Source organism: Asparagus officinalis, chromosome 5 (genome assembly GCF_001876935.1).
Source record: "Asparagus officinalis chromosome 5, Aspof.V1, whole genome shotgun sequence".
NCBI lineage: Eukaryota > Viridiplantae > Streptophyta > Magnoliopsida > Asparagales > Asparagaceae > Asparagus > Asparagus officinalis.
In genome coordinates this window covers 120,790,652-120,803,695 of record NC_033798.1, presented here as the reverse complement: position 1 = coordinate 120,803,695, position 13,044 = coordinate 120,790,652, and the positions used below count along the sequence as shown (strand labels likewise).

General features: G+C 32.1%; 1 protein-coding gene across 1 annotated transcript; it reads right to left on the bottom strand.

Moving 5' to 3' along the window:
- LOC109842504 (zinc finger protein 2-like) lies at nt 629-961 on the bottom strand. Its single transcript, XM_020411372.1, has one exon. It carries the CDS (start codon nt 959-961, stop codon nt 629-631), a length of 333 nt encoding a protein of 110 aa, XP_020266961.1.

Genomic DNA, 13,044 nt, shown 5'->3' with positions numbered 1-13,044 from the left:
ACTATTCCTTTTAATTTTATAGAAATTAAATAAAAGAGAAAAAATAAAAGAAAAAACTAATTAATTTACTGATCATTTCACCACTTTTCGATAAATAGATCGGCTTCAACATGTGGATGTTATGCATACATCGCTCTCACAATAAGTAAATAAATTGAAACAAATGTATCATCATTTAACTATTTATTGAACACAAAATCAACATAACATGATAGTCCTTGCATTTGCACTGAATACAACAGTTAATATTCTCCTTTCGAAGAAGGAAACAAAATGACACAAATAAGCAAACTCGGCGCCTCTAACGTTTACCAGACATTTCAAAGAAACTTTTAGCCTAATACTTTTAACTCATTGCCCTTATAGTTGGTAGTTTCAGTCTATTGAGTTCTCATAGTAGTTGTTTGTTTTCCACTTTAGTTACCCTCAACAGAATAGTTTTTTTTTTTACTTTATTTATGGCGGAAAAATATCACGGGTGATCAGAATAATAACTATAAGGGCATAATGAGTTAAAAATATTAGGTTAAGAACTTTTTAGAAATGCTAGGTTAATGTTAGGGGCTTATCTGACTTTGAACTCAAGTTGACACTAGCTAGGAGAAATATGACACTAAGAGTCATATCCTTATAGCTTCAGGGTGAGATCAAGGTTCAAACCGCCATTGTCCTCATCTTGAACTTGATCAAAACCTGAGCTAGGAGAAGCCTTACCTTCACAACGATCGAGCAAATCCAACGTCACAAGCGCAGGCCCAGTACTATCGACCTTTTCTGACTCCACAATAGCCTTGTGTTCACGCCTCATCACCTCTATCTCCTTGCGATGAGCAGTCTGATGACCTCCTAAGGCTTGCAAGGTTGGAAAACATCGTTGACAAAATGAACATACATGCCTTGCATGTGGCGATGATGTTTTTGCTTTAGAATCAGTGGGAACTCGACCACCAATATCGCTCATGTTGATGAAGGAAAATGTCGATTGATGGAGCGAGAGAAGATTGAACTATTGAGGTCCATGGATTGACGTTTGTTATATTATAAGAAATTCCAAGTGTATCCAGTGAATCCTTTTCGACTTTGTCTTTGTTCAATGTTTCAGAAATGGTGGTTTTAGTAAAGTGTTTAATCTCATATGAGGAAATATTAGGCAGATAGGGACGGCAATGACAAGCGAAATTAATAGATTAATCTAAAGAAATGAAACAGAAACAGGGAGAGGTTTTCTAAACAATTAACATTCGAAGGTTGTTTTTGATCCTAATATAATTTTCATGAATGTATTTCACTGTATGAGATTGGGAAGTGAATAGGCAGAAATTTTGTTTTTAGTAAGATATGTAAATACAATGATGATGGAGTGTATAGCTAACCTTACAAATATCATGTTAGGTGCACTCGTGTAGCATGGCGTTTATAGCAACGCAAATTAACATTAGTAGATCACCCTCTAGTATGAAATTTTACATCCTATCAAACTCAAGCACTTCAGAAATCTCAAGAAAACCCAAAATTGTTGTAAATCCCTAGCTAGAAAATATTGAACACTGAAAAGAGAAACATTCTATTTGTAAACAAACTATTATTTTGCTAACATTGTAATTTTTAACATGAATGTAACATCTTCACTAAATCTGCCTGACATATTCAACACTACTACTTCCATACGAAAGAGACAAACTTCCATCTAGTCCTGTAATAATCTTTTCAAGTCTATTGTCAAGGGGGAAAAAATCAAAAACAGTAGATGAATTGTTGGAACTTTAGAGTTTAGTGTTACTGCAGGATACCAGGTAAGAACATTAAGAGCTTCTATATTAGCTTATGATGTCTTCTCTTGACAGGTTATTATTATTATTATTATTAAGTAATTGAGAGGAAAAGTTGCATTATAGAAAGTAATTAAACTCAAATGAACACTCGGAAACTTTTAATGCTCTGTTTACTACTGTTTATAAGGGTAAGAAGTTATGGTGGACTTGCATCTTCTCAATATTGAAATTTGATCATAATACTATCCTTTGAGGTAGACTGAATCTCTTAAAGATTAGATTTCTATAAATTTTTAAAGAGGTCTCTTTCTTTTTTATTTTTTCCTTTTTGGCTAGTGAACTTCATTAAATCAGTTGAGAATTACAGAGCATACTCAGGCATACCTGAGTTTAGTTCATCTCAAGTCTACCACAACATTGACAGATACAAAATGAAACATTCAAAATCTTGGCAAAAATCCAGTATAACAAATATCTCAAGGTAAATTCACACCCTGTATAACTATCAACCTGCTTGATTTAAAACTTCTGAGCCTAGAATCTAAATTGAACATGCACTCTGCAATGATATAGAGTTATGTGGATCAGGACTTTGTATGAAGCCCGACATTTCTTTAAATTGATATGCTGTAAACTGTTGCTGTCAATGCCAACCTTTTCACTTCATCAGGGAAACACCTCTTCCCCTAATTTTGGGGATACAAATTTGATAACTGACCCCAAGAACAACTTCTCCTCTTGAAAGCAAGCTAACTGACATATTCCTCACATCCATGGAATATTGACATTCAAAGAAAAATAATTGTGATTTGAGGGAATATATCACACAAGGCACATGCATTACATGTAACTGTCCTCATATTACATAATCTATCATGAGTGAAGACTTGATGAATTAACCAGAGGAGCAAACAATGTCGGAAACTTCTCACATACAATTAACCACGGTACAACCTCTGCTGAGTCTTTGGATATCATCTCAGCGTGCTACAAATACGCTAAAAGTTTTGCCATCAAGATGGTGCCTACCATTGACAATATGATGAGCTTCAGTGAGCTTAAATTCGTTTCCGAGATTACCAACCTGATCATTTGAGGAAAATGTTGGAAATTTACCAATTTTAAAGGTTATAGCATGCAGATAAATCCGAATAAAATAAACAATTAATCCGAAATAGAAATTTACCAATTTTAAAGGTTATAGCATGCAGATAAATCCGAATAAAATAAACAATTAATCCGAAATAAATAATATAAGTTAAAAAATATTAGGTCTGACGGGAAGCAGTCATGTAATCACTGCCCTAGAAGATTAAGGACCCACCTATCGCCCTGGCGCAGATGACCCTCTCCCCCCTAGCGGTAAAAGCCCCCAGAAAATGACCGACCTCTGTACTCGGGTGAGAGTATAGAGTTTCAGCTCAGATGAAGAAGATTGCCCATAAAAATAATAACAAAAATTTGAGATGGGAAAAACAATTTCTTTTAAAACCAGAGGAGAGAAGAAAGCTTTGTCTTATATCTTTTGAACTCAACATACGGCTGTTTATATAGGGGTTGGAAAGAGCCGTTACAAAAACTGTAATTAATACGATAACGTTCGCCATAAATTTCCGTAACGTTCCCCATAATGTATAACTGTTACGCTCATTTTTAATTGATAATTAAAACATGTTTTGATTACAAAATTTATTACTATTCATGAAGGCAAAATTACATTTTCTTAATAAAATATCCAACATTGAACCTTTCCTTAGTGAGTTCATCGCCACCTGAGGGACATAATGGACTAAGCCTTGAATTAGGCCCCAAGCTTTGTCTTATATTTTTTGAGCTCAACATATGACTGTTAATATAGGGGTTGGAAAGAGCCGTTACAAAAACCTGCAATTAATACGGTAACGTTCGCCATAAATTTTCGTAACGTTCCCCATAATGTATAGCTGTTATGCACATTTTTAATTGCTAACTAAAACATGTTTTGATTACAAAATTTATTACTATTCACGAAGGTAAAATTATCTTTTCTCAATAAAATATCCAACAATCCCAAAACAGTAAAATTAATAGAAACATTAACTGCAAAATTTATTTATTTTTAATAATGAACAGTAGTAATAGGATTAAATGAACAGTAACGAAAAATAATTTTTTTTCCCATCTCAAAATTTTGTTATTATTTTTATTGATAATCTTTTTCATTTGAGCTGAAGTTCTGTACTCTCGCCCGAGTATAGAGACTGGCCGTTTTTGGGGGGTTTACCATTAGGGAGAAGAGGATCATCTGCGTCAGGATGATAGGCGGGTCCTTAATCTTCTAGGGTAGTGATTACACGACTACTTCCCGTCAGGCCTAATATTTTTTTAACTTATATTATTTATTTCAGATTAATTATTTATTTTATTCAGATTTATCTGCATGCTATAACCTTTAATGTTGGTAATTTCAAACAATCTAGAAAATCAATAAATCACAAAACAAATATAGGTTGGGCAACCTTTGGTATCGTGAATTCGGGAGAGGTAGCTTCCAGCTTTGAACCTTTTCTTAGTGAGTTTATCGCCATTTGAGGGACATAATGGAGTAAACCTTGAATTAGGCCCCTGAACCAGATATTAACGAAAACACTCATAATACATCTTCATCTATTGAGCAAAACAGGTTGAGCGTTAAAGGTCATGCTCACAATAACCGATTCATGAGGGTTTCTAGGGGTTAGCCCAACCTATATTTGTTTTGTGATTTATTGATTTATCTATTGATTTTGAGTTTTTAGTCAATAATTCCTTTTGGGGGGGCTGTTGGATATTTTATTGAGAAAAAGTAATTTTGACTTCATGAATAGTAATAAATTTTGTAATCAAAACATATTTAATTAGCAATTAAAAATGAACGTAACAACTATACATTATGGGGAATGTTACAGAAATTTAAGGCGAACATTACCGTATTAGTTGCAGGTTTTTGTAACGGCTCTTTCCAACCCCGATATAAACAGCCATATGTTGAGCTCAAAAGATATAAGACAAAGCTTTCTTCTCTCCTCCGATTTTAAAAGAAATTGTTTTTCTCATCTCAAATTTTTGTTATTATTTTTATAGGCAATCTTCTTCATCTGAGCTGAAGCTGTACTCTCGCCCGAGTACAGAGGCCGGTCGTTTTCGAGGGCTTTTACCGCTAGGGGGGAGAGGATCATCTGCGCCAGAGCAATAGACGGGTCATCAATCTTTTAGGGCAGTGATTACACGACTGCTTCCTGTCAGGCCTAATATTTTTTAACTTATATTATTTATTTAATTATTTATTTTATTCGGATTTATCTGCATGCTATAACCTTTAAAATTGATAAATTTCTAACAATCTCTTAGAGGTCACCTATCCTAGTACTATTCTTGCCCAAGCACGCTTAACTACGGAGTTATGATGGGATCAGGTGCATGAGTGCTTATATGATCGCTCTCTTACTTTTAAAAGAGAGAATCTTTACATTTGAAGATTTAAGTTATATTTCACCATATAAAATAGAAAGAAAAAATGCACCTCTTGATTTGGTTCGCTCAGATATTGATCAACATCATTTAATATTTAACATTAGGCAATACACAATGCAACATGCATCTTCTTATTAACTATAAGTTAAAAACAATTAACTGTTAAAATTAGTTAGCAATTTATTAAATTAATAGAAACATTAATTGTAAAATTTATTTATTTTTAATAATAAACAGTAAACATTTTTAAAAATGAACAGTAACATTTTCAATAAAATGAACAGTAATGTTTTTAATAAAATTGTTTTTTCGAGTTTTAATTAACATTAACTAATCAATCCAATGAATAGTAGTAGTAGAATTAAATGAACAATAACGAAAAATAATTTTTCTCGGAACAGTAAAAGTATCTAATGAACAGTAACTTTTTTGTGACTGAAAACAGGGTGAGATACCCTGCGTATTATAAATGAATATATATGTAAAATATGTTTCTAATAGTTAGGTATATTTCCAACGACTGGAGATAGTCTAACCGAAAAAACATCAAAAAGCAGACTAATCTCGAGATGATCTGCTACACAAAAAACTAGAGAAGCGACTAACCAAAACACCAAAAGCTTCAGAATAGTAACTTTTTTTTTAAATAACAACAACTAATATGAAATGTTAATTAATAAATAAGTAACCAAATAATCAAGCAATCTGCAGATTTTTTATATGAACAGTAAACAAAGAGTTTTGTGAACAGTAACTATTTTTATTTTAATTTTTTTTCTCGAATTAATAAAAAAATATGTAATAATTAAAAGCAATTAATTTTAAATTTTAAATTTACAGCTATAAAATAAGTCAATCTTTTATATTGTTGGAAATTTACCAATTTAAAATGTTATAGCATGCAGATAAATCCGAATAAAATAAACAATTAATCTAAATAAATAATATAAGTTAAAAAATATTAGGCCTGACGGGAAGCAGTCGTGTAATCACTGTCCTAGAAGATTGATGACCCGTCTATCACCCTAGCGCAGATGATCCTCTCCCCTCTAACGGTAAAAGCCCTCGAAAACGGCCGGCCTCTGTACTCGGGCGAGAGTACAGAGCTTCAGCTCAGATGAAGAAGATTGCTCATAAAAATAATAACAAAAATTTGAGATGAGAAAAACAATTTTTTTTTAAAACTGGATGAGAGAAGAAAGCTTTGTCTTATATCTTTTGAGCTCAACATACGGCTGTTTATATAGGGGTTGGAAAGAGCCGTTACAAAAACCTGCAACTAATACGGTAATGTTCGCCATAAATTTCTGTAACGTTCCCCATAATGTATAGTTGTTACGTTCATTTTTAATTGCTAATTAAATATGTTTTGATTACAAAATTTATTACTATTCATGAAGGCAAAATTACATTTTCTTAATAAAATATCCAACAGAAAATCCCTCGCAGGTGTCACGCGTGAAAAAATATAACTAAAATGGATGTATAAGTAATTGAATTGGTGCCTGTGTGTGTAAGTATATGACTATAATTCGATCTATGATGATTTAAATGGTTCATAGTTAAAATGCATGAGGATTGTAAACTTTTTGTCAGTACATCTCATGATCAAAATTAATCGCATGTTAACGGTTTAATTTGAACCATTTATCTTGAATATATATATATATATATATATATAGAGAGAGAGAGAGAGAGAGAGAGAGAGATTAATGGGTATCCTTGTCATAGGAGGGGATTTCCTCCTATGACGCCTCTAAAATCACATGATTGAGCGACATTGTGGATGATCCGCTCCGTTGAACTTGATCTATATATTCTAAAACCCCAACACACCAAGTTTGGGGTGAACCCGTCGTCGTTTGACCCTTCATCCACTCGTATCAATTTTAACGGTTTTGAATGAATAGAACTTTTCACATGGCTCGATGGAGGGTCAAACAACGACGGATTCACCCCAAACTTGGTGTGTTGGGGTTTTAGAATATGTAGATCAAGTTCAACGGAGGGGATCATCCATAATATCGCTCAATCATGTGATTTTAGAGGCGTCATAGGAGGAAATCCCCTCCTATGACAAGGATACCCATTAATCTCATATATATATATATATATATATATGTATATGTATATGTATATGTATGTAATATGCACATTTAACTATGGCCTAATAATCTTAAGAACAACTTACTCTTTAAAAGTTTTAAAAATTATAAAAAATTCCCTAAAATTTTGTAATTTATAAATATACAAAACTATTAAACATTATATTGAAATCAAGGAATTATAAAAAATGATTGAAAATTTTTCAAACTTTGGAGGGGTAATTTGTAATATACTAAACTTTAAGGTATTTTTGGTAAATATAAAATTTTATAGATTTTCAATTAGTTATGTTTTTTCAAAATAATTATGGATATTATTGGCCATGAAAAGTTTTTACTAAACCTATACTTTTAAAGGGTGTATGATATTTTTTATAAAATTTTAATTCTAGTCATACTCCCTTTAAAAGTACGAGTTCGAAAAAATATTTCTATGATCAATATTACCCTTAGCTTTTTTTTGAATATTACATTATCATTCTAATCTATTTTAATTATCCTATCTTCTTTGAAATCGGTAACTAAATGATTTATCTCATTCATAATGAGACTTATGTAAATTTTACTTATTTCAATTCAGTGAGAAATCTGAAAAATATATGCAAGCTAGAAATTAAAAGTGTTTTGACTTTGGAGAAAATATCTTATAAGTTATGAAAATTACAAAAATACCCCTAAAATTTAAAATTTATAAAAAAACACATTGGAAATTTTAAACCTATAAACACACTAAAAACCTACAACTAATACAAACAACCCCCAAAAAATTATGTAATTTATAATAAAACACTCTGAACTTTTTACGAATTGCAAAATCAAACTCTCAAAAATATAAAATTTACAAAAATCTTGATAATTTCTAACCTAACAGTACATTGAAACTATAGAAATTATAAATATCCTCTAAATAATTTATAATTTACAGAAAGCACCCTTAAAAGTTTAAACATTACAAACAAACTCTTAAATTTTAAATTTTTAAAAAAGCACCCTAAAATTTTAAACTCATTAGTAAATTGAAAATCATAGGAATTATAAATAGTCTATAAATAATTTATAATTTGTATAAAATACCTATAAGTTTAAAAAATTACAAAAGCCCCTAAAATTTATAATTTATAAAAAAACATCATGAGAATTTCTAACCTATAGATACTAAAATGATTATGCAAAGTTAGTAACAATCACTAGAATTAAAATTTTACAAAAAAATATCATACACCCTTTAAAAGTATAGGTTTAGGAAAAACTTTTAATTGCTAATAATATCCATAATTATTTTGAAAAAACATAACTAATTAAAAATCTATAAAATTTTATATTTACAAAAAACCTTAAAGTTTAGTACATTACAAATTACCCCTCTAAAGTTTGAAAAATTTTCAATAATTTTTTATAATTCCTTGATTTCAATGTAATGTTTAATAGTTTTGTATATTTGTAAATTACAAAATTTTAGGGTGTTTTTTATAATTTTTAAAACTTTTAAAGAGTAAGTTGTTTTAAAGATTATTAGGCCATAGTTAAATGTGCACATTACTATTCCTAGACAATATAGTTTATATATACAAAATATTATAGATAATCTATATAGTGGTTAAAAAGATTTTGACTTTAATGTATTGTTTTTTATAAATTATATTTAATGTGAACCCACCATATAATTTTGACTGTGGTCATCATAATTTTAATGTTAGATTGGCTATATATGTATATAGACCATAAATTACTTTACTTTCTCACATGAGCTAATATTTAATGCTTAATAATTTAAATTATTATTTTTAAATTTAATATAAAGAGGAGCTCTAATAATATTTATTTATTTACCTATAGGATAATATAATCTCAAAATTTTTTTGCTTGAGATTTATTTCATAGTTACGCATATCAAATTAGTAACTAAAATAATAATACTTTCAGTTTTACTTCTATGATACAAAGATTGAGATATAAAATTAAATGAGAATATTAGATAATATAAATATGAGTGAAACCACAACTAAAAGTTAACATGAAAATGAGTCAATTAAACCACAACTAAAAGTTTAATGGACATTGTTGATGTTAAGTGATCACACAGTCAGTTATAACCGTGCTTGGATGAATTTGTCGAGGATTGATGAAGGGGACGCTTTTTTCCTGACTTTATATCTGGTTCTTTGAATAGGGTATCTAAAAAATCTGCACATGTAGAAACTCACGAGAGGATGGGGTTTGATTCCCCCGTTGTACCTCCGACGATCAAGTTAGCTGATGAACTTGAGTGAGGTAAATAAGAACTATGATAATTCTTGTGGGTGTGCAATATGATTAAGTGGTCACACAGACATATTGTAAGTAAATTCATATGCAAAATTCTTTTGTGAATTGAATGATCACCCATCTTTTGAAGACTTTAAGATACTAATAAATAGAGATATTGTACTAGATTAGTGTGTTTATAACTCACAAATAGTAGATCACATGGCCACAATCTTGGTTGAAGGAAACAATGACAATATTTTATTTGAGAGAGACATTATTGAGTTGATGATCAATCCTACAAAAAACTTTATTTTTTTTTATTTTTACTCTATTTTTATCAATTTAAATAATCATGATATTCAACCACGTGCATTGCACGTTCATCTCAACTAGTTACAAGAAAAGTGCATGTGTTCAAAGTAAATGAAAGAAGTAAGAAGATAAATTAATTGTAAAATCTATTTCCACAAATCACCAGTCTGTAATGTAGGTTTTCTGAGGGGAAAAAAAGGAGGTAAACTTTTGACTACTGGAATTGATGAGTTGACTTATAGAAAGAGTCTTCAAATTTCTAAATTATAAGAGCCATTTAAAACTCAAATCTTCCATAATATTTAGTTGCAATTAAACTATTCAATTACTAAATAACCAGATATTCTTTCCATTAATTCATCAAAGAAGTCAAAGTCTTAAAATCCCCAAAACATGTGAGCTCACTCAAACAAGTAAATACATAATGTTAATCCACAGTACGGAAATGGACATAATAAGAAAAAACAAACAAACCCTTAATTTTCAGCTTAAACATATCACATATATGTATGTACAGCCAAAAACTAAAAGACAGCATTGGAGTCAACATTTGCCTCCAGAGAACAACATACCTTAAAGGAAACCCTAACATAAGAAATGACGAAAACACCCAAACAAACTAAAAACACTTGAATTTCAACAATGGAAGAGGATGGTGATGAGGAAATCTACCATCACATACATCCTCTACAGCCTTTTCGTTACTCGTCCTCTTCGTCGGACGACTGGCATCTGCATCTTTTCTTCTTCGACGCTTTAGCCTTGTTTCTCTTCGAAGAGGAAGAAGAGCAGCATTTCCTTTTACTACAACTCTTACCCTTCTTCTTCGCGTTGTCTCTCTCCTGTTTCTTCTCCTCTTCAATTTTGCGCTTAGCATGCGCTTTCATGTGCCCGCCAAAAGCCTGAGGATTTGGAAACTCAGCGAAACACAAACTACACTTGTATATATGAGGCACGTCAGGGCTGGGACGAACGACTCCAGCCAAGAAGCAAGCAAGACTCTCGGGATCATGACTCATGATATCACCCACGGTGTTCATAAAATTATTCTCACTCCTCACTGTAATGTGATAGTTTGGTGGGGCATACTCCTCTCTTGGCAACTGGAATGGGCTAAAAGCACTGTAATCGTAACTCACTGGAATTTGGTTGGGGATTGGTTGAACCTGCCCAAACGCATTCGCTGGTGCAAATTGGTACATAGTGTTCATCTGAGGGATTTGTAGGGTGGGCTTCAGAGAATTGATCTGAGGGGGTTGAGTCTGAAATTTTTCATTGCGTTGCTCATTAGTGGGGAGAGTCTGCACTGGGTTTTCAATGGATTGGGTAGGGGCCGATGAAGCTGGTATTGGTGTAGGATTTTGATTTTGATCAGGAGTAAATTTTCCCACGGGAGCTAAGTCCGGTGAACCAGCTAACAAAGGGGTATCCATGATATCATTCAAGAAACTATAATCAAAGTCGTCGATCGACATTGTTGAAGGAGAAAGAGGAGGTGGAGGAGGATCCATTGGATAAGAAGAAGAAGATTAAGTGATAGCAAATTTGAGAGAAATTGGGGAGAAAAGATTTGAGGGGAGATGTGAAGAGAATGGCTAGAGGAGAGGTTTATATGGATGAAGAGAACATGTGTGTTTCGCTTAATTAGGTAGTTTTTTTTGTCAAGTACATGCTCTTTGTTGCATTAAACCTTGCCATTAATGGAATCTTTCGGAATCTGTTTGGCTTCACACGCCATGGAGAGACACATTGCAGCACCTTCTGTTTGACTTTGGTCGAAACTGGTACCGAATCTGGGGGGAAGAAAACCTGGGGCTAGGGTTCTTGGTTTTGTACAGTCCGTAGACGCCGTACTCTCGGTAACTAATTACTTTTTAGTTTGACAAAGTTTTACGCATGGTGATTTTATTTGTGCCAGTGTAGTTAGTTAGTAAATCTTGTCACATTTGGGTAAAAGATCTAGCGTTCAAGTCTTGTTTACACAATCTTACAGGGTTGAATTCATAAAACATTTAGTTCTCATCTTTTCATTTATGGGAAGTCTGGTGAAGTTCGTATATTGAAAAAGTTTTGTGGTGATATTATTGATGACGTTCGTAAATCTTCTCATGTTTGGGTGAAAAGTCTTTGAGTTCAAATCCTACTTAAACGATGCAGAATTGAATTTCCAAAACATTTAGGTCTCATATTCCATGATTCTAATCTTTTGTTCATCTTTTTCAAATATTCAGGAGAGAAATGAGTGAACATGTAAATTTTTTTGACTACGGCCATCTCGACCAACTTATTACTTAAATAACCAGACAACATGCAAAATTCCTGAACAAAAAAGATGATATCCATCCCAATAATGAAACTTCTAATAATGTGGACCTCGTGATAAGTACATCTCCAATTAATCTATTGCTCGAAAATATTAACTTCACAGATATCTTAAACAAAGTTAATGTATTTGGAACTCCTCAAATGTTTCCTCATTAGAAAAGTGACATATATAGAGCTAGTTAGTCACTCTGATAATTAGGTCATGTGCACGATGAAATGACAAGCAATCTTTAGGATTAATTACATAGATGTATATATAGAGAAAGAGACGAGGGACGGAGGAAGGGCGCGAAAGATTTTGCATGTTTTTTTGGTCAATGAAAATGATTTTATTCATTACCAAATGTGAACATTACAGAGCATTTAACAAGTTCAGATCATTTCTGGAGCACAACTAACCGAGAGATCACAAACAATACAACTTACAATCTCTCAATACTTTTCTTCACACACACTGGAAAATCTTCATTCAAAATTTTAGAGAAAATGGAGATTTTAACCGCACGAAACAAGTGATCAGGCTGCCTCATTTTGCTATGAAATATCCTCAAGTTCCTCTCTCGCCATATCTGATATATAGAAACAGAGAGTGCCATTCTTTTCAATTTCTCTGAAAAACTCTTCCTCCGAAGTCTATAACTGTACCAATCTATAATGTGATCCCAATCACAAGATCTCCAATTGAACTTCAACCAACCCATGACCTTGTTTCATACACTTGCACTGTATTGGCAATCAAAAAAGAGGTGTCGACATGTTTCCAGTTGATTAGAGCATAGTCACCTGTTAGT